This window comes from Podarcis gaigeae, assembly GCF_964106915.1.
Source record: "Podarcis gaigeae genome assembly, chromosome: 1".
In the NCBI taxonomy this organism is placed as follows: Eukaryota; Metazoa; Chordata; class Lepidosauria; order Squamata; family Lacertidae; genus Podarcis; species Podarcis gaigeae.
The window spans coordinates 102426038-102452560 of NC_139678.1; the positions used below are offsets into that span (position 1 = coordinate 102426038).

General features: G+C 39.5%; 1 protein-coding gene and 1 long non-coding RNA gene across 6 annotated transcripts in view; one reads left to right on the forward strand and one right to left on the reverse strand.

Moving 5' to 3' along the window:
* MBD5 (methyl-CpG binding domain protein 5) overlaps positions 1–13644 on the forward strand; it is a 109504-nt gene extending 95860 nt beyond the window's left edge. For all 5 annotated transcript variants that reach the window (XM_083703641.1, XM_083703640.1, XM_083703643.1 and 2 more), the window contains 4 exons: positions 1864–3072; positions 5804–5877; positions 9352–9427; positions 10662–13644. In XM_083703641.1, the coding sequence (XP_083559767.1) occupies positions 1864–3072; positions 5804–5877; positions 9352–9427; positions 10662–10733 (1431 nt within the window). In that variant the 3' untranslated portion in view covers positions 10734–13644. The remainder of the gene's footprint in view (positions 1–1863; positions 3073–5803; positions 5878–9351; positions 9428–10661) is intronic.
* The window catches only part of LOC310833876, a 45550-nt gene that overhangs the window by 5707 nt on the left and 13320 nt on the right, over positions 1–26523 (reverse strand). The window lies entirely within an intron of this gene.

Consider the following 26523-nt stretch of genomic DNA (forward strand, 5'->3'; position numbering starts at 1 on the left):
CCCCGGCGAGTGTCTGCAAGCCTTGGGGCGGCAGCCGCGGCTGGGGGGGGATATATTTTTTTTCATTCGCCCCCCCCCAAAAAAAAACAACAAAAACAAGGTGTGTCCTATGGGCCGGTGCACCCTATAGGACGAAAAATACGGTAATAGCAGTCCTGCATCAGCTGCATTGGTTATCCCTTAGCTTCCAAGCTCAATTCAAAGTGCTGGTTGTAACTTCTTATTTTAAAGGGCTCCCAACACCAGGTTCTACAGACCTCTCTATCTAGTCCCAGGAAATGCCCCCTCTCCCCAGACTTTGCCCTTTACTGATTTTCATGGCACATCCTTTTACCTGACTGTAAAGATTCGATGAAATCTGATAAAGCCTATTGCTAGTCTGGAACTTCCTCTCCTGCTAACTTTGTTTGGCTCCCTCACTTCAGAATTATAAACAAACCCTAAAGACTCTTTGATTTTCTAATCTTTGGATTGGTCTGCTGCTGCTTTTATCACTTTGAATTTTGCTGCCATTTAGCTATTCATATTCTATTGCGTTATTTTAATATTTTTTATTTTACGCTGCCTTGGGATGGCTTATTCTGAAAGACAGCTGGTAGATAATGTAAATGAATACATAAACAAACAAATGTTTGGTAGCATGAGAGTGAGACCTACAATAATGCATATAGAATATACGTTCAACTGGATAGTAGATTGTGAACTTGGCAAGTGTGTGATAAAGGGATCTTCAAAGGAAATGTTTGCAGTGATGGTTAGATAAAGAGAATATTGATCAAATCGGTGGAAAACGCAAGAAACTCCATGCATGGGGACTGGGAAAACATTATCAAGGTATTCACTGAGGCTGCAATCTTGAGGGCAGATTTTGCACCTTAGATCCTATAGACTTGAACTGAATTTAAATAGCAGAAGCCAACTCCCCCCCCCTCCCCGGGGGGGAGCAATAAAAGGAGAAGTAGTATCACCATTGTCCTCCTACTTTTTAAAGTAAAAAAATAAATAAAACTCCTAGGAAACTCACAAATCCAAAAGCATATTAAAACATGGAATAAAACAGAAGTTGCATGAGCAAAACAGAAACATAAAACAATAACTTACTTGTAAAGTATAAAGGCAGACATGCCCAGCAGAACACAAGCAGAGCATTGCCTCCGGCTCAGCATCTTCTAAAGGCTCTCTAGAAAAAGTGCCAAGAGAAAGGAGTTTCCCAAGAAGAGAGTTCCTTATGGCACTGCTGCCAAAAAGGCCCTATCCTAGGTAACCAGTAGGGACCGCAGACAGCAGAGGGCCTCTGAAGAAGATCTGAAAGTATAGGTAGGTTCATGCAGAATTCCAAGGAGTGTACATGCTGTAAGGGCCTATTAGTAGCATTTCCCAGGGACTGCAAGGGTGACTTCCTCATATGCAATGTGTTTCGGGGTAATTCAAGCCAAAGGAAGGAATCAAGAATAGAAAAAAACTGAGGTTGAGCTTGTAGGATTGGAAGCCTTACCAGGGCATGTAGTTGCATTCTGCTAACAAGGGTATAAAAATACAGAACTTTTTAAGGTGAGCAGAACTTTTTAAGGTGAGCTCCCCAGTAACATATTGTGGTGCACCTGCTCCTGTTTGTGGTTAGCTGCCGGATTTGGAGATTGGGCAGTGTTTTGATTAGGGAAAGGCATAGACTATATTTTATTTTTGTCCCTGTGTGTTATCATTCACTTCTAACACCATGAAAAATGAATTTGAATCAATATGAATAGTAGTTCTTCATGCATGTTTTTAGTTTTTGTCTTGAGTGAAACAATTCTGACCTGAAATTGCTATTAGAAATCAAAGGAAACCTGATCTTATTTCCCCTCCTTCTGATTTTTAAAGGTGAGAATGCAAGAGGAGGCAGCTTTTCTGAACAAAAGAATGATCAGTCAAATGGGGATGCCACCAGTTCCCGAGAGTTCCAACACCCCACTTCCTCCATTTCAAGATACGGTGTGCAACTTGCAGCAAAGGACAGAGCCGTCTGTAGGGCACCAGGCAAAGGACAGCCTCAGCCTAGCTAGCCCGGGAGATGGTTCAGTCGATGCTATCTACAAAGCAGTGGTAGATGCTGCAAGCAAGGGGATGCAAGTAGTTATCACCACCGCAGTGAACAGTACGACACAAATGAGCCCCATTCCAGCCCTGAGTGCCATGAGTGCCTTCACAGCCTCAATTGGTGACCCATTAAATCTTTCTAGTGCGGTCAGTGCAGTAATCCATGGAAGAAACGTTGGCATTTCTGATCATGAAGGTAGGGCAAGGAACACGAGGGGGGCACGAATATTGAAGAATTCAGAACACCTTAAAAATTCCAGTGAGGGGGAGGGCTTGGAATACTATAAAACAACAGGTTGCAACACACCCAAAAAACAATGGGAAGGGGAACAAAGCCCTGGAGGGGAAATGAACAGATGGAAGTGTGAGGAATTTTTAGACCATTCATCCCATATCCACAGCAGTCCTTGCCATGAAAGACCTAATAATGTCTCCACACTGCCATTAGTTCAAGGCAAGCAGCATCCAATACTGTTACCCCAGCGAAATTGTCAAAGTGATAAGATGTTGGAGGAGAACTTCAGGTATAGCAATTACAAAAGAACTATGATGAGTTTTAAAGAAAGACTAGAGAACACTGTGGAACGATGTGCACACATGAATGGAAACAGGCCTCAACAAAGCAGAGGTTTTGGAGAGTTGCTGAATGCTTCTAAACAAGACCTGGCAGTGGAGGAGCAGTCTCCAAGTTCCTCCAATAGCTTTGAAAGTTCTCTAGTTAAAGACTACATCCATTATAATGGGGACTTTAATGCCAAAAGCATTAATGGGTGTGTGCCTAGTCCTTCAGATGCTAAAAGCATTAGTAGTGAAGATGACCTAAGGAATCCTGAATCCCCTTCTTCAAATGAGTTGCTACATTACAGGCCAAGGACGTTTAACGTTGGGGACTTGGTCTGGGGCCAAATAAAAGGACTGACTTCATGGCCTGGTAAACTAGTAAGAGAAGATGATATTCACAACTCATGTCAACAAAGCACTGAGGATGGGAAGGTATATTTATACATGCATTTATTTTATCTTATTAGTAACAAATGTGTCTCTTACACAATATTTTAATCTCTCTGTTGCTTTTTGGAAAGATATTATTGCTTATACCCTTTAATGTGCTGATGGAGTTTTCATTCCTATTTCATGACTACAATCGCAAAGGAGCAGGGTTGCTTTTCTCTCCTACTTGTGAACCTTACAGATAGCTTAAGGAAAGGACCAATTTACTTTTTTAAAAATACACAAAATACATTTTGACAGCTTACACTGTTGATGCCTTTTAAATATGAATTTATGATAGATTTATTTAATTCCCCGAATTTGTAAAAATTTGTACAACATTTGCATTTATTATAATGCATGGTAATTTAAAGGTAGGGACATGGGTGTTGCTGTGGTCTAAACCACAAAGCCTAGGGCTTGCCAATCAGAAGGTCTGCGGTTCGAATCCCCGTGACTGGGTGAGCTCCCGTTGTTTGGTCCCTGCTCCTGCCCACCTAGCAGTTTGAAAGCACGTCACAGTGTAAGTAGATAAATAGGTACTGCTCCAGCGGGAAGGTAAACGGCATTTCCATGTACTGCTTTGGTTCGCCAGAAGTGGCTTAGTCATGCTGGCCACATGACCCGGAAGCTGTACGCCGGCTCCCTCGGCCAATAAAGCGAGATGAGCGCTGCAACTCCAGAGTCATCCGTGACTGGACTTAACGGTCAGGGGTACTTTTACCTTTTAATTTAAAGGTAGTTATCATCAACTTTATTATTGTTGCTGGTCCCCGTCCCCCCGTTCTACTGTATTGGCCCTAATATAAGCCACATCTTTAAAATTGGAGGGGGGAGAGAGAAAAGAAAAAAATACCTGAATATAATCCGCTCCATTCCTCGCTGCTCCTGGCTGGAGTCCTCAGATCAGTTAAAAAGGATATGGAACACCAAATGCTCTACCACTGCCATATCACAAATGCTGTGATACATACTGATGTAAAGTTAATTGGCCACTCCAAGTTCTTACATCGTGCAAACGTTCAGGATAAAGGCTTTAGGTTTCAATCCTGTTGCTCAATTGAAGCTCATAGCAGGAGTTTTGTTGTTGTAATGGTTCAGTTGACTTTATGCATTCATGCAATGTATAAATTCACTATTATTGATACAAAAATATAATTGTCCATTTAAGTGTGTGTGTGTGTGTTTTGTTTAAAAGAAAAAACACCAAAGACGCAACAATGAAGATAAACTAATAGAATTTATTTCAGATTTTAAATGTTAATTTCATTGATTGGGTTGGTGAAATGAACTGTGGAGTTCTTGAATACCATCTGAAAAACAAAGTTATCTACACATAATAATTGTAATGTCATTTGTACATACGGCTGCACAAAACAAAGAAATCATGCTTTTACAAAGTTCAGTTAGAAATGGAATTGACTTGAGCCATCTGGTGCTGAAATCTATAATTTTTATTCCTTATTTCACAACAGCTGAACTCTCTTTAGTGTTGCCCAATTTGTAGTTTTTGTTGTTAATTACAGTGGACTAAATTGTATAGTGGAATATTGGTACCAAAACAAAATGTGTTGCTTTAATAATCAATGATACTAAGATTAAGCATAATTGTTTTACAAACCACTTGCCATTTAAATTGTGTAGACAGGTAAATCTTATCCAGGACTTTAGCTGATATGGTGCAAACCTTGATTGTTTCCACTAAAGTTAAGTAAGTTGGGACTTCAGTTGTGCTAACCCTAAACTCCCTGATGATGTTGCAATTAGTGCCATGGTTAATCTTTTCCTTTCATCCTGCTCTGAAAAATGCCCTTTTATAATTTTCCTGCGTGACTTTGGGACTTTTTGCCAAAAACCAGCACAATAATGCTATTCCTGCTGCCACCACTACCCTGATAAAACATATATCACGAGAGTTGTAAGCCAGGATGTTCTCTTGCGTTTCAGCTAGTTCTTGGCTCTTATGCAGTGGGGGACCTAGATGAAAGAAATGTTGTTACTAATATGAATTTTTAAATGTTAATGTGTAGATTTGGCACTTTACAATTGCAAAATCATCCACATACAGAACAGATTTTTCATATGTAAATATAGATATGCAAGGGGTTTTATATGTGACTTATACCTGTGAGTAATGTTCATGCACTTTTTTACATGCGTGCCAATTGGTTTGCATTCTATAGGACACTTTTACTGTGACTGTATTGTTCACCTTCAGAAGCCCAGAAGAATTATAGAATTGCATTGTATAGAATTGTAGAGTTGGAAGGTATCCCAAGGGTCATCTAGTCCAGTCCCATGCAATGCAGGAGTCTTTTTGCCCAGCATGGGGCTCAAACCCACAACCCTGAGATTAAGAGTCTCGTGTTCTACTGACTGAGGCCTTCCTTGCTGTCCATGCCAGGTGGGCTTTAGTCAGTGTTGAAGTTTATTATTTTTGTTTGTATAATGTATCTGAAGGTGTCTCTGTTGCTGCCTTGAATAACTGAGTTTAAAAAGCAGGGAATGTTATGGAGACAGAAACCCATAGGATCATAGACTGTAAGACTGTGTGTCTATCTGCAAATCATTATTTAATAATTGGATGCCTGAGTGAAGAATAGTTGTCTTCACCTGCTCTCACACAATTGACCATCAAGTGGTAAATATAGTTAAGAACCGTGATACAAAGTTGTAAGAAAACTCTGAAAACCCTGAAAATAATGACTGACTTGGTGTTCATGTCTTTACTCAGGTGGAGCCTGATAAGTTGAAGACACTAACAGAAGGTCTGGAAGCCTACAACCATGTCAGAAAGAGGAATAGAAAGTAAGTATTCTATATATATATGAAGAGTGGATTCCAGCGTAGCACTAAGTCTTACGTTCCATCAGGGCCCAATGAAATGTTCTCCTACCTGGTGCATCCACTAATCCTGTCCTAGAGGTTTTTCCCCAACCTCCAGAGCAGATTTGGAGAGGGTGTAGGTCACACGTGGGGAGACGGAAGAGGGCAAGTCTTACTGCACAAGCAGAAATTCTAGCACTAATAGGATGGGTTCACTTTATCCTAGAGATAAATGACACTCTTTACAAAGACTGAAGTTAATTTGAAAGAAGAATTGTAGTTTGTGGTGTGCTTACAGCTTCCATGCGCATGCACACACACCAATTAGAAGTTAGTTGGGTTTGGAAGAAGATGAGACAACACAAGCCACGGCCTCTTTGCCCATCTTCCTTCTCTCTTCCTCTCTCCCTCTCCCCCACCCCCTCAGTCACTAGCCAATCTGAGCTGGGGAAGCTCCTTCCTAATCCCAAAGATGGCAATTAGCCAAGCCCATCCATAGAGTTTGCCAGAGATCATGAAATTAACATGCTCCCTGATGAGCTAACAAGCTGATTAGTGTATCCCATTAGTAATTACCACACTGAAAAGTAGACCACAGCTTTAAAGCCACTATGCATCTTGTAGAGAGGGAAAAAACGATACACCTTAACAGATTAAAAAGCAATGAGCAGGTGAGCAATTAAGTGAGCAGCCTGCAGAGAGGGCACATCAGTCAGAGGAGAAGCAATTAACACTCTTTTTAGTTTAGCTAAGCACAAACACCCCCTTTCAAATGTAGCACCACACAAGCAGCCAGGCAGGGGGCGGGGGAAGAGAGCGGAGACATTTATTTGAACACATGCAGTAATTAGATAAGAGGTACACCAAAATAAAATGTAGGCCACACAAATACGTTGTTTATAAAAGGATAATATTTGAAGTTAAGCAAATTTTAGTTTTGGCTCTTTTAGCATCAATTCTGCGTACATTGTATAGGACACAAAGGAAAGTACTATATCTGCATGAATACAAAAACGATACTGCTACCAGTTCTAACTTCTGTCAATATTACTGTTTGCTGTTACTGTAACATTATAGCAAAATGATTTATATTTGTTAACTCCGGAGTACCTTAGGAAGCCTTTTATAAATAAAATTCACTATTTGAATTTTGTTTCATCTAATCTTTTCTTATATCTATTAAATTCAAGGCAATCACTTCCCCAAATTCACAGGCAACCATTGCCAGGTAGGGCTGCTCCACAGGAAAATAGTTCTCTCCCACACAGGAGGGAGAAGGAAGCTTACTGTGCATTCTGGTAACAGAAGGGACTATTGAGCTATATCAGAAGGAGCTTTCTGACAGGGCCATGCTTTTAGGCCAGCCACACAGACTTCTTGTCTGCACCTTATCTCATGACGTGATGTTTTCCTTGTAGGGAGAGATGAACAATGCCTCGCTTTTAGTTTTGATCTCATTGCAGGTTCCTCTACAATCATCAGTTGAAGGTGCAGACAATGAAGATTGGTAGGGGCACCTGTAACTGCTCAGGAGATTCTATTTAAGATTCTCTCAGGACAGTGCACCCACAAAGGCATTATGGCCCAAAAGGACCAATGTATTTCCTGGGCAAAGGCAGGCCATGGTTACATGTCCACAGACAGCCCAACACATCTAACCTAAAACAAAGTGGGGGCAGGGGAACATCCCATATTCCTTGCTATTTTATTTTCATAATAATCCAATTGTGTTTGAGTGAATCTGAAACGTTCTCTGCCACAAAGACATGCAGTCATTTCATGCAAACCTGACCATTCTAGAAAGAGGTGTATTCTGCACCTGTAATATCTAATCATATTATCACTTCCTCCGGTTTCTCTGAAGAGTCCTTAATATTTCAGTCCTTTTTGTATACAGACCATTTGGATAAAAGTGCAATATAAATGATGCAGGCAAGATTAAATGTTTGCGGTCCAGTTTTCTTCTGGCCACCGTGTGGTCATGGTGCAGTTGATGGGTGAATTCTGAAGAAAATTACACATATAGCACGACAGCTATGAAACTAAAACAAGGCACTAAAAAGTTGCATGTTAAGCAATTTGAAAAATTCTGAAAAACATCCAGAATAATTACAGATAGGTAGCCGTGTTGGTCTGCCATAGTCAAAACAAAAAAAATTCCTTCCAGTAGCACCTTAAAGACCAACTAAGTTAGTTCTTGGTATGAGCTTTCGTGTGTATCTGAAGAAGTGTGCATGCACACGAAAGCTCATACCAAGAACTAACTTAGTTAGTCTTTAAGGTGCTACTGGAAGGATTTTTTTTTTTGTTTTATCCAGAATAATTGGTTAACTTAATTACTGTATGCTGCCCTGCAAAAGCCACCCAGTTATCTGTTTCTTTCCGTAACCAAGGGCCAGGACAGACAAGATTGATTTGCTTCCTGGATACAACATATATGTAGAAAATTGAATAGACTCTGCATATGCCATAATGTGTCTGTTTAATCTCTGTTGCAAAATGAACTTGTATGTGTTTGTCACACCTGACAGTGTAAATGGAGTTTCCACTATGGGTGCTATATGCACATAAGAAATTAATATTGTGCAAATGGCCCTAAAGTACATAAGCATATATGGAACCCTAGGATCCATGAAAGCCATAGATATCATGGAATATTCTGTAATTAGACTGAAGGTAGCAGACACACTGTAGAAGCTTTCTTCATATTGAACTCTCCAGCTATGGAATAAATGCAGTGTTGTTCAGTTTGGGACTCAGGTAAAGCAAGCCATTGTTAAATTCTGCAGCAGCCTGGTGATTCTTTAAAGCAGCCTAAATAGTTGAATCATGCCTTTGTGAGAGGCAATTTTTTTTGGCGCACATACTGATTGCACATAGCTAAGTTAAAAAGAAAGATACATTATCCTCTTGATACCTGCTGCTTTGTCTCTCTTTGTCTCTCTCTCTCTCTCTCTCTCTCTCTCTCTCTCTCTCTCTCCCCCCCTCCCCCCACCACGACAGCCAGTGCTTTCTTCAAACATCCACTTTAGCATTTTAGTAAAAATGTGATAATTCCATCCTCTGCTTTTGAGCAACGTGTTCTTTGTTGTGCAGTTTGTCATTTTAAAAGAAACACCTTTAAAAGAGGCAAACTAAAATACTGATTGCCCCATAAAGTTAATTTGCAATTCATGTAGAAAAAAAGATTGATTTTATGCCTATGTGTTTGGTGTATGCAATTTTTTAAAGTTACAGTTTGCTTTTTTTGTTTTTATGCTTTTTGAGGCATAGGCTGCATTTAATCTAAACTGCTATATTGTATGCAATGGATGGTCTCCCATGGCTGAAAATTTGAGTAGAATGTTATTTCAGTTTGCAGTTTATGTCTTTAAATTACATATTTTTAAATTGCATATTCTACTACAAAAAGTCATGGGCATTCCTGTAATTTTTTCCCTTTGTTTTTAATCCTAGAAGTGGGAAGCTAAATAATCATTTAGAAGCTGCTATACATGAGGCCATGAGTGAACTTGACAAAATGTCTGGGAATGTGAGTACCAACTGCAGAATATATAACTTATTTAAAGCAGCCAGGGGTGAGGGGTGATTCTAACAAAATGATGGTTCTATTTTTGCAACTGAACCTAAATTCTACAATTAGAGAGCCATTATAATTTCAGCAACCGCAGAGAACTAGAAGCTACCATAGATTATTCCTAGCATTTGATATGAAGACATGAGACTTGACAAAGTTTTCTAAAGCCAAGCAGGTCTGCATCTGTCAGTGCCTGGATGGGAAACCTCATGGGAACCTAACATACACCACCTTGAGTTCCAAAATGGAAGAAAGGTGGGATATATGAATGTAAGAAAGCAAGCAAATAAATAGAATGGGACCTTTTAATGACATCTCTTAAGTCTGGAACCACAGGCCTCATACTCAAGGTCCCTTATAGTGCAATTGAGTGCATGTCTATCAAGTGCAATTGAGTGCATGTCTATCAAGAAGGAAGTTCCTTTGAGTTCAATAAGGCTTAATCGCAGGTAAGTAAGTAAAGAATTGCAACTTGCAATATACGTAATAAATGATCAATGGGCCTCAGTCTAGCACACTTCCTCTTGGCTTGCATACAAATTGTTTGGCTTCATCACTCCTACAGTTGGGAAGGGATACACATTTACAGTCGAACGGGGTGTGGTGGTAACACCATTCAGGGCAGACTCTTAACGTTACCTAGCTGCATCACTGTAGGCAGCTCACTGTCATTCTGTATCCCCACCTCTACTATGGGAATAATTACTTGGGTCTAATGGTGCTCGGCACAATGCTTCTGTTTCCCAACTTGGGGTGGGTGCTGATTTCTCCTAACCTCCTATCTGTAGCTTTACCCCCTACTGCCAAAATCTGAAGCACTATTCTTGGCAGGGGGAGGCCAGAAAGCCCCATTTTATGAATGCGGGTCGTTTATAGCAGTGTTTCCCAACCTTGGGCCTCCAGCTGTTTTTGGACTACAATTCCCATCATCCCTTGCCACTGGTCTTGCTAGTCAGGGATGATGGGAGTTGTAGTTCAAAAACAGCTGGAGGCACAAGGTTGGGAAACACTGGTTTATAGGATCTAACCCAATAATAAAGCATAGGTGTTTATAAGGATTATGGAGATGACGTATATGGGCTCCTTTGAACACAATGAAAAAAAATACTCTATAAATAACAAGTATTTCATTATTATTAACTGGCTTCCAGCATTTTCATTGTTGTTGTTTCCTTTGTGCTTTTTTCAGGTGCACCAAATTCCACAGGGAGACAGACAGCTGAAGCCTCCAAAACCCAAGAGGAGGAAGATCTCTAGATAACATTGAATGTCTTTGTTACTGGTCCAGTACTTATTTAAAAAAAAAAAACATGCACATATATATATAATATCAGGATGGATAGAGTTCATCACCACAGGGTGCTAAACAAAACAGTGGTACAGTATTCTTATTGGTAAAGAAGGAGAAGTTAATCCAGATCTTCAAAAGATTACAGTGTGTGTATAGAACCCTTTTTTCTATAATACTAAAATTGTGATTATAAGAAATAGTCCAAATGTTTCTGCAAAATTTTCATTGTGTATATAGATAAAACAGAATTTCATGACGATATCTCAAATGTAAATAATGTACAATATTGTCATGTACAAGCGTACCTAATGCACACTTTATCTTTTATTGTACAAAAAAATAGTGTACAAAATTCTTTGGTTTCTATTGAGTACACATACAAGAGACTACCAGTGTAAAGTGATAAATAAAAATACAGCCTAAATGCTTTTATATAATAATGTAAAAGATGCTGTTTTTGTATTTAACAGCAGTTGAAAAGGCATGATTATGTAATACCTTAATTATGACATAACACTTCTCGCCACTGAGTGTTCATTTATAGTGTCTGTTTGGAATGAACCTTGCCTGGAAGTGTGCTGTACTCCATTTAAGGTCTCTGTAGGAGAGTGCAACCTTGCAGATTCCTAAAGGGATGTGGGATTGCAGGTCAAATTAAGAAGTCAAACACTGCAACTGCTGGTTGCATTTTTATTATTATTTGCCTGAGTTTTAAAGTAGAATGCTGTAGATTTTTTATTAAGAATATTTAGATAGAATATTTTAGTCCGCTATTGCTTTAACAGAGTTTCATAGCCACCTGTTTTTAAAATCAAGTTCATCTTATACCACCATTTTCTTTGAACCCCTTCATAGCCTAAATTGGCTAGCCCAATATTTTGAAACGGGGGACATGATTGATTTTAATGCATGGGAGCAATAGCCCAGTTTTAAGAACCATGCTCATAGCTAATTTTGTTAATTGTCAGACCTTACAGTTCAGAAAAAAGTGTTCCTAAAATTAAAGAAGAACTTTCAGTGGCCTGTTGTGCCTGGGTGTTTTTATGGAGTTCAGTGGGACTCTCTCAGCACAAGTGGTCTCTGAATCACCCTACTGCTGATACTGATGCCCACTGGCCAGTATTAATATTCTAGAGCTGAAAGGTGGCTTACAAAACTACTAGCAGCACTGGCCAGGATCCAAAGAACTGCAGAACTAGTTCTGTGCACCCAACAGGCCTGTGTTTCTTGAATAGAAAATCTCCTTCCCAACCATATGGGTAGCAAACCACTTCTGAACCTGAGTGGACTTACAAAAACAGTTTGTGATACAGCGTGGGGTCTCTTGTTAAGAGGATATTTGTGTCAAAAAGAATCCAGCTAGGCGCACCCAAATCTTTGGATGTACCTTAAAGGTAGCTCTTTGGATCCCAGCCAATGATTTTATCAGTATTATGTAACATATCAGATTTATTTTATTTAATAAGAATTATTTATACCATTAACAGATTCTTATATATATATAAATTTATATGAATTTATATATATATATTTATATATATACATATAAATGTGGCAGAAATGTGCAGGTTGAATCTATTAACCAGATTATTTATGTTATGTTAAGTTTGAAAGAAATGTGAAACGTGCGTTAGAAAGCTGATCATACACTACACAAACCTAAAGCCGCGAGGCATTCTCAAAATACCAGTATCTTTAAAAGAAAGTGTCACTTTCAGTGTTGATGCTGCATGTGGGCAGCAGTGGCCCTCCCCTTCTCCCCAGCCAGCCCAAAACATATTCTCTGTTTGCCATGCCTGGGCCCAAGATGGAGTCCTTAGGACCACCTTCTACCTCTTCATCTGGGAAGCCACCATTGTGTTTTATTCTGGAACTTCGTTCCTTATAATGGCCTAGTTACCTCTCCTAGCAAAGACTGCTGGTAATTGGCACCATCCATGGCTGGTAACCAAAATCTAGTGCTTACACAAGGAGTATTCATTCCCTGCCCACGTCACCTACTCCATTTTCCTATGTGACATGAGCCCCATTAGCCCCAGAGGGATCTGAGGGAGCAACATGCCCATGATCCGCTCTTCTGTGCCAAGGCACACAGCACTACCCCTGGGCTAGAGGACTTGCTCTTATCACATGTGGACCCAGCCCTTCTCCCTTTTTGCCACACCCCAACCCAAGGGAATGCAATTAGCTACACTAAGCTACAGTGGCCTGGAGACAGAAACCCTTCCTTCTTTCTGCTGGGTAGGTTCATTTTGTCTTTTGTGTAATGGCAGGGCAGCCTGCCATAATCCTACATGAAATCTCATGTGAAGTGATCTTTTGTGTAGTTTAGTTAGCACTCTTTTTTTGTTTTTGTTTTGTTACGAGTTGATGTGTTTGTTATGTTTAAAGAGTTAATGTCCATTTTTCGTACCAGCCTGCTTTCTGCTCTCGTCTAAACAGATGTTTCTATTCATGAATACTCGTGTGTGTGTGTGTGTGTTTGGGTGAGTGGGTGTATGTTTATATTTAGTTCTCCCCCCCTCCCCGAGTTATTATTTTTTTTGTCCCTAAAACTGAATTTGTATTGACCAACCCTTCTTTTGACATTTTTAACGAATTAGGTTTGTACTTTTCTCACCAATGTATACTTTACATTAGTAGACTATGTAAAGTATTTTTGTGCACTTGATTTCATTGGTTAATATTGGCATTGATGTGGGTGCTAGGAATAGTTTGTTTCAGTCCATATAGATTTTTTTCCTTCCTCTTTAGAGTTTTTATGGTTTTATGTAAGCAGTTAATGTAAATATTGTGAGCATTACAGGTCATGCAGTGTTGTAACATTTTAAAAAATGTTGCACCTACTTTACAATTAAAACGCTGGTCACTCGTACTTGAATTTTGCCCATAGAGCCATTTCTTTCTCTTTGCATTGAAGCATAAATTACTTTTTTTATTGAGGCCCAACCCTTCTTTTTACGCTTATTTTTTTTGTTTAACAAATCTATATTTTTCTAACAGAAGATTTTAACATTTAGGGTTTTTTTTGCCAACTTTCTAACTTATGATGAGATACTCCTATATTTAGAGAGTGAGAAAATACCCTCATTTTGGAAAGTGGAATAATTGAATTCTGCAACTTGGCCCAATTACAGAAATCACAAGTGGGACACTAAAGTTGGGCCCCATAAGATTAATTAGCCTCTCATTAGATCAATTAGTGGATGTTTGTGTGGTGTTTTGAGGATATAAAGTGGTAACTATCCTCATGTGTCTATTTATTTATTTATTCTTGGTGGGCTGTGATAAAATTATATAAAAATCAAAGGAATTATTCTTCTTTCTATCATGGAGCTTTATGAACACCATATAATTATTTCTATTTATGAAAAGGGTTTAGTTCCTAAAACCAATTATTTAGGCTGAAAGTGATTGCTGACAGTAGTTATGAAAATAATATCTAAAGGGGAAAGTTAATACATGTCCCATATCAATTATGGCCACAGCCTAAGTTTGGGGTTTTGATTTATAGTTTTATATTTAAATTTACCAATGCCATTGTGCATACAACTTGCTAATAACGCAATATTACTGTGGATTCCCTGAATATTAATGGTATAAAATATCATGGTGGACTGAATTACCTTTTATTAGCTACAGTTTGTATTTTGCTACATAGGGTTTTTAATATGAATATTCCAGAAGAGCAGTAGCATAAGAATGCTTTTCTATTTTAAAAGAACCCCATTCTAGTCTTACTAAGAGTTAGATTTTTTAAAAAAGAAACAATATCAGTTTTGTAAAAATTTGATAAAATTGTCAATATTATGATTAAATCACACAAAAAGCCTCACTGTTATGTTCTCTTCCGGAAGGGGGCCATGTCTGCACAACACCAGTCTGGGAAGGGGGTACATGTCCCTGACTTAAAATGGGGTGTATGTTGTACTATTTAAAAAAACAAACCATAAAATTAACACTGAGTTAAATATATAATCCTCAGATAATTTGCTTATGATAGAAAATCTGGGACACAGCACTCAGGTCTCCTGTTGTGTCCAGATGTTAATAAAGATGTCAACTCATAAAATACTGTATCCAGCAGGTCCATTTAGAAATAAGATTGCATGATGGCTGTATATTCTGCACTGGTCATCTGTAGTTAAAACAGAGAATTCTCAATTAATTCCCCTGCGACTGGGCATATATTTGTGAAGATCACAGTTGTCTTGAAACTGATCAAAAAACCCAAAATGAATTATTTTGTATCTGCGATCCATTGCATCCTACACATTTTAGGCATTTTAAGAACCTGTGCATCCTACACATTTTAAGAACCTGTTACTTTGACAGCTAATAATCGATGAAGCTGTGCAGCAAGCATGGTAGTTACATTTTACTTGATTGGATAATAGGTCCATTTAATTTAGCACCAACAGTGACCCACCAGATACCCACAGGAAGCTCACAGGACTTGATGGAAAGTCCTATTGGTCCCTGATCTAGCATGTTTCACCTTCTGATGTTCCATTTTAAAGCTTTTTTTAGGGGGGTGGGTGGGGAGAATTATAGCCATTGAAAAATAAATCTTCTGTGAATTGGTCTAATACTCTTTTAAAAAGCCATATAAGCCAGCACCACATCTTTATGTATTACTTGAAGAAATACTTATTTTTGCTTGCCCTTAATCCATTTTGTTCAGTGACCCCCTATTCTAGTATTTTGTTGCTGTAGGGGTAGGGAGACACATTCTAGAATTTGAAAGAATTGTGCTAGTTTAATATATCTGAGTTTTGAAATGGTTGACTAACCCCATTCTACCTACCCTTAAAGGTATTTGCCAGTCCTGATGATGTATCAAAAAGTGTGGATAAGCAGAAACTCCTATCCCAATGTCCATTGCCTCCATAATACTGGATATATCCTTACCCAAAACACTGGCATCAGCCTTGCTACAAAGATTGTCTATTACTCACTGAGAAAAAGGAGGACTTCTAAATGCAAAACTAAAACACTAAGTTATTTATTTCTCATTAAAACATCCATGGGAAGCATATGATATGAAGCTTTTGATGTCTCTAATTAAAATGGATTTGCTTTCCAATTGTACAGATGAAAAACACAAGTAAGTGACATCTAGCTACCTTTCCCCTCTCAATTAATTGGGGGGGGGGGAGAGATCAGGTGGATTTTATTATAAGCCGCAGAGTAATCTACTGCTGTGTTTTGAATTTATGGTGTAACTTATTAGATAAGAAAGCAATAAAGAAAGAGGTCATAAATACAAAATGGATAAAAGGAAATCTGCAATGTGCAAGTGTGCCAAAGATTCATTCTCAAGTTCATATCACTCAATTATAGACACCACAGGACTGAAAAAAATTAAGCTGTGCCAATACACATTATCCAGATATTTTGGTTCTAGTTCATCCCTCCACCCTCTACAAATGGACATAATCTTCCTCATTCACTTTAAGGTTGAGAACACGTTTGAAATTAACATTCAGTGCTTTCCCAATCATGAAGTAAATGAAGAAAGCCGTACTCACAAATGAACTCAGCATAGAGTTCAATAGATTTGAATTGGGCTGAATGTCTCCTGGAATGAATTTCATATCCCAACAACGAGTTGCAGATCTTTTTGAACTACTAGTGTACATAAGATTCCTTTTTATCCAGGTGTTCTGGAATTCCAGAACCAGAGTGAATTGGCAATGCAGAAGATAAATGTCTTCATTCTCTTCCAACTCAATCTTGTCATGATGCTTCCTGGCATTACTAACTGCAGGTAAGTTATTTGAAGGTTATATAAACAAAAAATCTGTTTGACTAGAGAGTTTCTTAGTTGATTAGTTGCCTACTTGACGTGCCTCTTTGTTCCTAATTGCAAGGGTTCCAACCTCCAGCATCAGGATTATAAACTACATGGACCCTTATCGCTGCTGGAACTCCTGTTCCATTCCTAACGACCAAAATAATAGGGAATGCAGGGTGATTGACCCCTTAACAAAAGCATCGATTGACTTGGCCTGAGACCCACTCCATGGGACAACTTTGATCAGAGGCACTCAGCACAGACCCTCTGGAATGCTGTAACTGAGTCTTATGGTATCCCATCAGCCTAGCTCCCAGTGGCATACTTGTTAACAGCAGTTGTGCCTTTTAGTGAGTGCCAAAATACATTGTACTATGTGCCCTTGGTCAATGTGCATGTGGGTTACAGGTTGTGTTGCTATTCAGATGGTACGTTCAGTTTTAGTACCTTAATATTAAAGGTGAACGGACCCCTGACCATTAGGTCCAATCGTGACCGACTCTGGGGTTGTGGCGCTCATCTCGCTTTATTGGCCGAGGGAGCCAGCGCACAGCTGGTCATGTGGCCAGCATGACTAAGCTGCTTCTGGTGAACCAGAGCAGTGCACGGAAATGCCATTTACCTTCCCACCAGAGCGGTCCCTATTTATCTACTTGCACTTGATGTGCTTTTGAACTGCTAGGTTGGCAGGAGCAGGGACCAAACAACAGGAGCTCACCCCATCGTGAGGATTCGAACCTTCTGATCGGCAAGCCCTAGGCTCTGTGGTTTAACCCACAGCGCCACCTGCAACCCTAACCTTAATATTACTAAGGTTCTATTCTATATATTAATAAATTACATCTCAAGATAGTAATAAATGCGTTTTAGAGAACAAAGCAATTACAGGAACTGTGTAGAGAGTGTTATAGCTCAGCCTATGGCTTCTTATAAAGATTCATCTAGAGCATCTATGGAAGGAATCCTCTTTACAGTTACTGGGTACTCCTAATCTAGCCAAAGGTAATCATTTTGAAGTCTCATTGGTTTCAGCAGGAGACATTTAAGCATGAGCTTAACTCTCCCATTTATTTCAATGGGTCTTTTACTGCTTTGTGCTCTGTTAGTTTGCAAAGAAGCTTTTAAGAAATAAAATACATTAAATGACTGAGGACATTCAGTCTGCCGTCAGTGAAACACACAGTGTTATCTTTCAGATACTCAAATGGAATATGAGACGGTACGCTGGAAGATGCATTTTATGACACATTAAATGTAAATAAAACAGCTCACTAACATATTTGAAGGAAAGAGTGCATTAATAGGAATTTTCCAGGTAGTTAAGGATATGTTGCAATTAGACTTCATAGTATTGATATATTGAGATAGATGACAAGGCTCAGAGACACTGATGCAGACTGTCGACTAATGGGGAGAGATGGAGAATAGTAGTGATATTTTTTTAAAAAAAAATTCTATATCTAAATGGGAGAAACTCTAGATACGGAAGTAGTATGAAGGAAGTAAAAATATTTTTTGAATTGTAGTTATCTTTTTATTATGTAAGCTGCCTTCAGAATGAAAATAGGTTTGGGGGATTTAAACCTTGCAAGAGCCTTGTTTAGGCAAAATTAGAGATTTTGGAAGGAAGCATATGAATGGAATCTATTCAAGGCCTTTAACAAGTGGAAATCACTACTAAGCTATACTTTACGTATTTGTGGGCAACAAGCATTCAGAGCTATTATGATTGGATCCAGAGGTGGTCTTCCATGAACAGGAATCTCATTCCTTGTCAAGAAGGGCTTTTTCTCTTTTGGCACAAAATCCTTGCATGAAGAAAGAGAACTGATATCCAGAGTTGTGTTTTGTTTGCACAAAGCAATACACAGTCATTTGCATAAAGTCACACAATGTCTCCACCAGCTCTTGGACAATCATTTACAGAATAGCACCATCACCAGAATTTCTTCCACTAATGGAGCTCTAGAGCCAACCCATTTTTATTACATGTTGTTGTCCATTTAATCCATTTTCAGGAGCAGTTCTTTTATCTGCTGCTCTCTATAAGCTGTTTACTAGGCGTGTGCACCAATTAAAAGACTCAGAACTTCGTTAATCAGCCAGATTCAGCTCAAATCAATATGGAGGTTATATGACTCAACTTTTTTTCGGAAAAGGAACATCTATAAGTTTTTTAATTTCAGCAAAATTGAAACTTGCATGCAAAACTCTTCAATGGATATCTAAGCAAATCCATGAGATGGTTTGCTCTCCAAATGTATCTCCACACAATTGTTTGGGGAAGTGACTATGTTGTGGGAGCCTAGGCTCTGATTCTTTAAGCAAGTTTTCATAAAAGCAATTCAACAAACAATCCTGGGGATGATTGCCCCAGAAAGCATTTAGTGAAAGTACAAGAACTTGAAAGAACTTAAAGATCTCCATCAAAAAGTGTGTCCTACTTAAAAATCTCATGTTATTACTTTTAATTTATCTTGTAATGTGTTGAACTGTGCGTTTTTGTCTTTGTAGTATTTCATTTAACACTTTTTTTTTGCATTGCTTTGAAAAAATGCCACAAATGAAGATGGAGGCCTTCATGAAATTTGAATGTTAAAAGTTACCAGCCATTTCTATCTGTGTATTTTCTGCAGGTAGCCATTGCCATTAAGCAATATCAAAGCTGGTATAACAGATACTATTAGAGCTTACGCTGTGTGACTGCAAGTATAAATATCCAAGGTCACAGGAAATTACCCAATTGAATAACAAGGCAAGGCTGTGCTGTTGAAAGGGCACTGGAGATGAGAAGGCAAGTTGAAAGAGGAACAAGGGTGTGGCAATGAGAAGACAGCTATTTTTATGGCTAGAAATTGCAATCTGAAGCTGTAAGAAATGGCCTAGATGACAAAGGAGCCGTTGCTGCTGTTTCATAATTTCATTTTATTCTTGAAAGTACAGTGGTACCTCAGGTTACATACACTTCAGGTTACATACGCTTCAGGTTACAGACTCCGCTAACCCAGAAATAGTACCTCGGGTTAAGAACTTTGCTTCAGGATGAGAACAGAAATTGTGCTCCGGCGGTGGCAGCGGGAGGCCCCCATTAGCTAAAGTGGTGCTTCAGGTTAAGAACAGTTTCAGGTTAAGAACGGACCTCCAGAACGAATTAAGTACTTAACCAGAGGTACCACTGTAGTGATTTTAACCAGCCTGGTGTAACTTGGTGTAAGATGACACGTGCAAAATCATGAGCCAATCAATTCAGCTCCAGGTTAGGTTCAGAAATTTCTGGACCACATTCATCCAGCATTTAACTCAGAAAGGAAATTTTACTTAATAAAAGGAAAAGTAGTTAATTTTGTCTAGCAACTTGCCTTCTACATGCAAGGTCATATTTTTTTCTCCTCCTTCCCAATATGTATGCCGTTCTATAGTGTGAGAAGGCAGAAGATAATATTATCAGTATTGCGGTAGTATTGCTTCAAATGCTTTTTTCTTTATTCCCTGTGAATTGATAAACACCGAAAATTGTGCCTGTATTACTAGAGTGTGCGGCTTGTTAGATTGTGATTTGATAGGCGCTCTTCACAAATTAGGAAAATGCAGCCCAGACACTATAAGTTCCGTGGTAAATGCGGAGCCCCAAGTCCAATCGTGAAGCAAAGAGAGAGAAGTTGTCTCTTCGGGGAGATTTGAGGTGGCAGAATTTGCACTTGGTAATGCTTGTTTTTTTGAAAGTACAAATAAAATAGTGCCGCTTCGAGTTCCACAAGCACAGTCGCCATGGCAACCCTGCGTGTAATGCTAGCATTGCAACCCTACCAATACTATCAATTTGGAGCATTTTCCAGTGGTCTGCCACTTTCTTTAGCTTTTACTGCTTCCCTTGCCTGTTAAGAGAAAGCATTGCGAAAGGGAGAGAGAAACAAGGGAAAGGAAAAGAATAGGAGAGCCAGATTGGGAGACACAAATGGTGGCCTGCAGCCAGCACGTAAAGATCAGTCTACTACGCCTGCTCCCTTGCTCTTTACATTTGCTCTGAGGTGCACACAGGAGTGGGGAGAAACAGCTTGAGAACTTGCTGCATCTTTTAGATTTGGCTTCTTAAACTCACCTCACTTTCTTAGGGACTATAGCTTAATGGCTGCATGTATGCATGTGTTTTCTTTTTTATGCCAACCTTCCTCCCAAAGGATGCTTGCATGCAGCAGGTCCTAGATTCAGATCCTGCCTTCTGCAGGTCCCAGGAAGCAACACATTTGCTTCAGAACATGGGAGATCTGCTGCCAATCAACAACAGAAGACTAGATGAAGCACTATTTCATATATGCTAACTTTAATTTTCTTTCAGTATTTTGCTCCTGCTCCAGCCTTGCTTTCCATTTCCTCTCAGTTCCTGCCTTCTCTTTTCCTTACTGTCGCAGTGTTGCTTTGCTTGTCTTCAGGTGTTCCTAGCTGCTGTAATGCTGGGACTAAAAATCAAGGGAAATCCTTGTTTCTGCCCTCTGAACCATGAGCCAAGGGCTGCCCTTTCAGTTACAGGAGCAAAGGTCCATTGCGACAATGCTACAACTAAGTATGAAGCAAAGCTGTTTGGACAGCGCAGTAAGAATAGCAGATCCAGTGCCTGCCAGCCCTGCTGCGGTGCCCAAAAAGATAATGGATCCAAAGCACAGATCTTCATAAGCATTCATGGACAATGTAGACAGACGTGGGGACAGCACAATTTGAAACTGACTTTCACTAGAATTTCGTGTTGGGCTGGATATGGTGATAGGATGTCTTTCAGAGGGCAGCCTACCAGTCGCATGGATATGTCATTCAGTATAGCCCAAAGTTTATTTTATTTTTATAGACTAGTTGAAAAAGAAAAAGATGGTGACCCTGATTACTCATGGTTTGTGTGTATTCATTCGGAAATTTATATTTTTAAAACCTATGGATGGCAAGCATAGTCTTAAGACTGTGGGGGATGCCTCTTTGAATATGATGGCTGCTATGATACATGGATACATCGTCCAAAAAACAAAGGAAAGGCATGCCTCTTGATTTTGAACTATTGTTTTTACCCATATGTAGAAATAATTTAGTATAACTGGCGTATCAGCTAAAGCTCATCCAGTTAATCAACTAAGATATAGTCGGAGAGCAGTCTATAATTTGAACACCTTGGCTTACCCCCAGGCAAAACGCACTGGCAATTTGGATCATTTCAATCCATCTCCTGTCCTATCAAGATAGCTGTGCAAATTGGGATGAGGATTCTAAAGTATATTTTCAATGTTAACATAGTTTACATCCCATGTTGTTTGTCCTCCTCATTAATATTTATTGCTTTTACTAACAGAACAATGAATTGGCAAATTGTGCAAGAACTTGCCAAGGGAGAAGCCCTTTAGCCTGACTCTCCAAGCACGAAGTAAACATAATTAAAATTAAAGTTCTCCCTAAGCTCTTGTATGTCCTTAGGAAACTCTCCTTGGAGATAGTTAATACAATTCTGCTATAAAAAGTGATAATCTCTGGTGTGTGTCTCTGTTGGGTATTATTTCATAGAAACAGAGTAAACAATAGGGGGATATTATGCTGTAATGGGGAATAAATTAAAAGACACTTTGTCTGAATATAGTCATTATATATCATTTGTATAGTGCTGTATGAAATTGCTTTACAATTTGTATAGTACTGTATGAAATTGCTTGACAAACTTTCTTTTTTACTCTTAGCAAAACAAACAAAAACTCTGGAAGATGTTGGTGGCTATGCAGTGAGTCTGGTGAAGCAAGACTTTAACCTAGATGGGCCTAAGCTTGTCTCTGTTTAGCCGAGTCTGAAAACAGAATCTCTTTATTTTTTAAAAAAATACAGAATAGGTAAGTTAAAATCACTGCGGAAAAACAGTCTACCAACATTTGGGAGGGGGGATATGTCTGAAATACAATGCTTATGAGTTTAAATCTGTATACTAATATTTATTTGGATATTTTCATATGTAACCAAAACCACACCACTGGCACAATGAATCAGTTGAGTGTTGGCAGACTTGGAGAAGCCATGAGGTGGGCACTAGTACCCTAAGCAGCAGGAGGGGCAGAACTCCAAATTGACCCATAATAGCTCAGTGGGACATAATGTTGAGACACTGAAGCCCTACTTTGGGCATTCATTTTTCAGTCGTGTGTGGGAGAACAGGGTTGCACTGGCAAGCCCCACCCCACCCCTTCCAGTGCATCATTTCCCCTTCTTTACAGCCCTCCTTGACTTTACCAGGGTTCTAAATCATTGGCCACACAAGTAAAAGAGACTCAGTTCAGAAGGATGCTCTACAGCTCAGGGGGGACTGTTAAAATAGGCACCATGATGCACCAGTGAGGGCAGGGCTTGTCAGCACCGCTTTATATCATTGTTATCGCATGAGAGAAATGAATAGCCCAAATAGGACTTGTCATGCTGGGATGGGGGGGGGGGGCAGAGTGGAGAACCCTGAGAACCGGGTAGAAGGTAAGGACATAGAATGGAATGGCTTGAGCAAGAGGGCAGATACACATAACTAAAGGTCAGAAAGAGCCGATCTCCTTTTTATTTGTTAAATTTGTATACTGCCCTTCACCCAAAGATCACAGGGCGATTCACACTGAGAAGCTATTTTTTCAGTGTCCCTGGAGATGAAAGCAGAGGCGACCTAGGGATTGGTGACCAGAGTGGGGCACAAATTTCACCTATCAGACTATGGAGTATATGATGTATATGTGTGCGGCACCACAGCACAAAGGAGTGCATATTTTTTCACCCTCGTCTTGCCCTCACTCTGTACACTTGTGAGTACAGTGGTACCTCGGGTTACAGACGCTTCAGGTTACATACTCTTCAGGTTACAGACTCCATTAACCCAGAAATAGTACCTCGGGTTAAGAACTTTGCTTCAGGATGAGAACAGAAATTGTGCTCCGGCGGCGCGGCAGCAGCAGGAGGCCCCATTAGCTAAAGTGGTGCTTCAGGTTAAGAACAGTTTCAGGTTAAGAAGAGACCTCCATAACAAATTAAGTACTTAACCCGAGGTACCACTGTACTTGGTTGTGTAAAATAGTATTTTCTAATGTAGCTATTGTGGTAAAGTGATTGGGGGGGGAGTGCACTGCTAAAGCGCCTTGCCAAGGGTGCAAGGGACCCTAGGTATGGCTCTGGATGAAAGACAAAGCTTCCCTTACGTATCAGTAGAGGAAATTAAAGGGCTTAGTGCACCTGGGATTGCTCTCATCCCTACAAAAAAAATCACAGAGGAAAGGGGAGGAGACCAAACGGAGAAGAAGCCGAACAAGGATTGAGCATTCTCACTGGTAATGGGAAGCTGTTTTTTGTAGAAATCCACTGGTTTATATTAAAACCCAAATTACTGTTGAATTACTGTTGTAAGTCACAACCAGCATCAAACTCTGGATTTTCCAACCACCCCCCCCCTTCTGAGATAGATACATATTCATTCCTAATTTTATTTGTATGCTACTTTTCCACAAAAAGTTTCATGCTCAAAGTGGCTTGCAACAAAGAAATCAGGAATCTCAAAAACAGCCATTGTTAAATGTAAAAATAATGATATAGGTACAGATACAGACAGTGTTACTTTTCTCAAAAAAAGAGGTGCCAGAACTCACCATGAACACCTCCCTCGTTCTCTTAGAATGGCAATGGCGCCCACTTGAGAGGTGCCGGAACTGAGTTCTAGCAAGTTCTGGCTGAAAAAAGCCCTGGATACAGAAAAGCACTAGATTTTTGGGGTGAGTTCATTTTTGTTTGTTACAGCGCAAATGTTTTTTAAAGGGGATTGCTCACAGGTAAGCAATTACAGGATTACAGCTTTGATTGCTTTTCAGATTCTGTTCTCAGATATTATTTATCTATTTTATTGTCTCCATTGCCTTTTCCCACCATTAGCAAGAGACAGTCTTGCTACTGTTAATGAAATTTATTGCTTTTACATAGTTACACAGGCATAATAAGACACCAGTTTTAAGTGGGAGGATCGAAAGCATAATCAAAGAAGTCGACAAAGAATATTATTTATGTAGTCCAGCATTTTATCTATAAAGATTGTACCAAGAGCATGAGGAATCCTATCTCTTGCAGTATTTATTTGCATAGCATCCAAATACCTTGAGGGTTGAAAAAAAAAAGATAACAACTGTTACCTGACTTCAGTGCAAATATAACCGTGCCACATTCCTCCCCTGCAGACTGTTTTTAATTAAGTAGATTTCAATTAATTATGGAGTATGCCCAGCAGGACATTATCAAGCAAAACAGAGATCTTGGAATGGAATGATTTTGTGGGAATACGACTTTTCATGTCCCATCCCAGTTCATGTTATAAGCCTCTTTGTTTGAAACTTAGAGTTGAACTGGAGCCTTCACTGGTCATTGCCATCAGGAAAAATAGGTTCCAGCTAATCAGAGATGTTACTTCTTGCATTTTACTCCCTGTGTGTCTGCTCTAAAATGTTTGTGTATTAACAGCGGCTTGGCTTGTGTATGTGTCAGTCACAGGACAGCTGGAGTAATGGATATTTGGCAAGCTGCTCTCCCCTCAGGTAATTATTAGGTGTCTCAGGAAACTGGCTTGCTAAAGGGCTGGTCAAGAGAAAGCAAATGGAAATGTGTTTGTTTTTAAACAGGTGAGGATAGCCTTCAAGTTTGTGAAATCTGGTTTTGGACCAGAACCCCAACTCATGCTAACCAGAGTCAGGGCCACAATACTTGTTGAGGGTGCAGAACTATTAACTTCACCACTGGGATTACCTGCATACATTGCTACAATTCTGGAATCCTAGCAGCCTAATTAAGAAAAGAGAAAGGAGTAGCCTTTTTTTATATAAATATGGGAGTCAGAAACCCTTGTTGATCTACTGCAAATCACACAGAAATTGACTAGCAAATTCCCATCTACTTTCTGCCTATTCCTAGTCTGTGCTGCTCTAGTAGGAACACTGAGGGGTAGACAAGATGGCTGAAAAAGGAACACGACAAGGTTGCCCTATATCCCCTTTGTTATTTATATCGGTCCTGGAAGTGCTCTTAAATATGATGGCGTCCGTCTCATGTTGTTGGACTACAACTCACATCATCCCTTAGCATTGACAGTCCTGGCTGGGGCTGATGGGAACTGAAGTCCAGTGCCACCTTATTTTTATTTTATGTATTAACTTAGTAGTCACTTGTCACCCAAAGGTCCCCAAATGACTTAATGCTACACATGCACACACACACACACACACAAATATCACAAGGTAATAAAAATGCAGGGGGTAATACAATACATCAATATATTGTCTAATAACATACGGTATATGGAAAAGCAAAAACATAACACCTGGAAACAGATATGCGTGCAATAAGGATAGAGACATCCAGTGATTAAAAATGAGTAACATGTTTTTTTTGTGGATTTATCAGAAGTTCCTAAGTTGTTGCTTTTCCCCCTCTGGGCCAGTTAATACCCTTCTTGGAGTAATAGTGATTGTCTGTCAACATATTGCCTGCCCCACTAGCCTCCATCGACAAGAAACTTTCACAGAACTGATTTGTGATGCCCGTTTTACTCAGCCAGGCTGAGTTGCAGCTATCATGAGATAGTTGCAGCTATCATGAGATGATAGTTATGTGAGTTGGTCCCACGTCATTCCTAGAAGTCATTGCAATAAGGCACTTCACATGCACATCTGTGCCAAGGGCTTCCAAGTACCTTATTTTGACAGCCTATATAACTTTCAGAAGCTTCAAACTTTCTGTACTGGCAATGCTATATGGTGCCTGAGCATGGTCACTTTTGGCTATTCCATCATGCCCCTTTGCATTATAAAACTTTAATGTCAAGAAATAAACTTTCAATAGAAGGCTTTTCCATTAAACAGCCAACCCTGGAAATTATTAACCCTAATCAGCCTATGTTGGTGCTCAGATAATGCGGGGGGGTGGGGAGTTAGC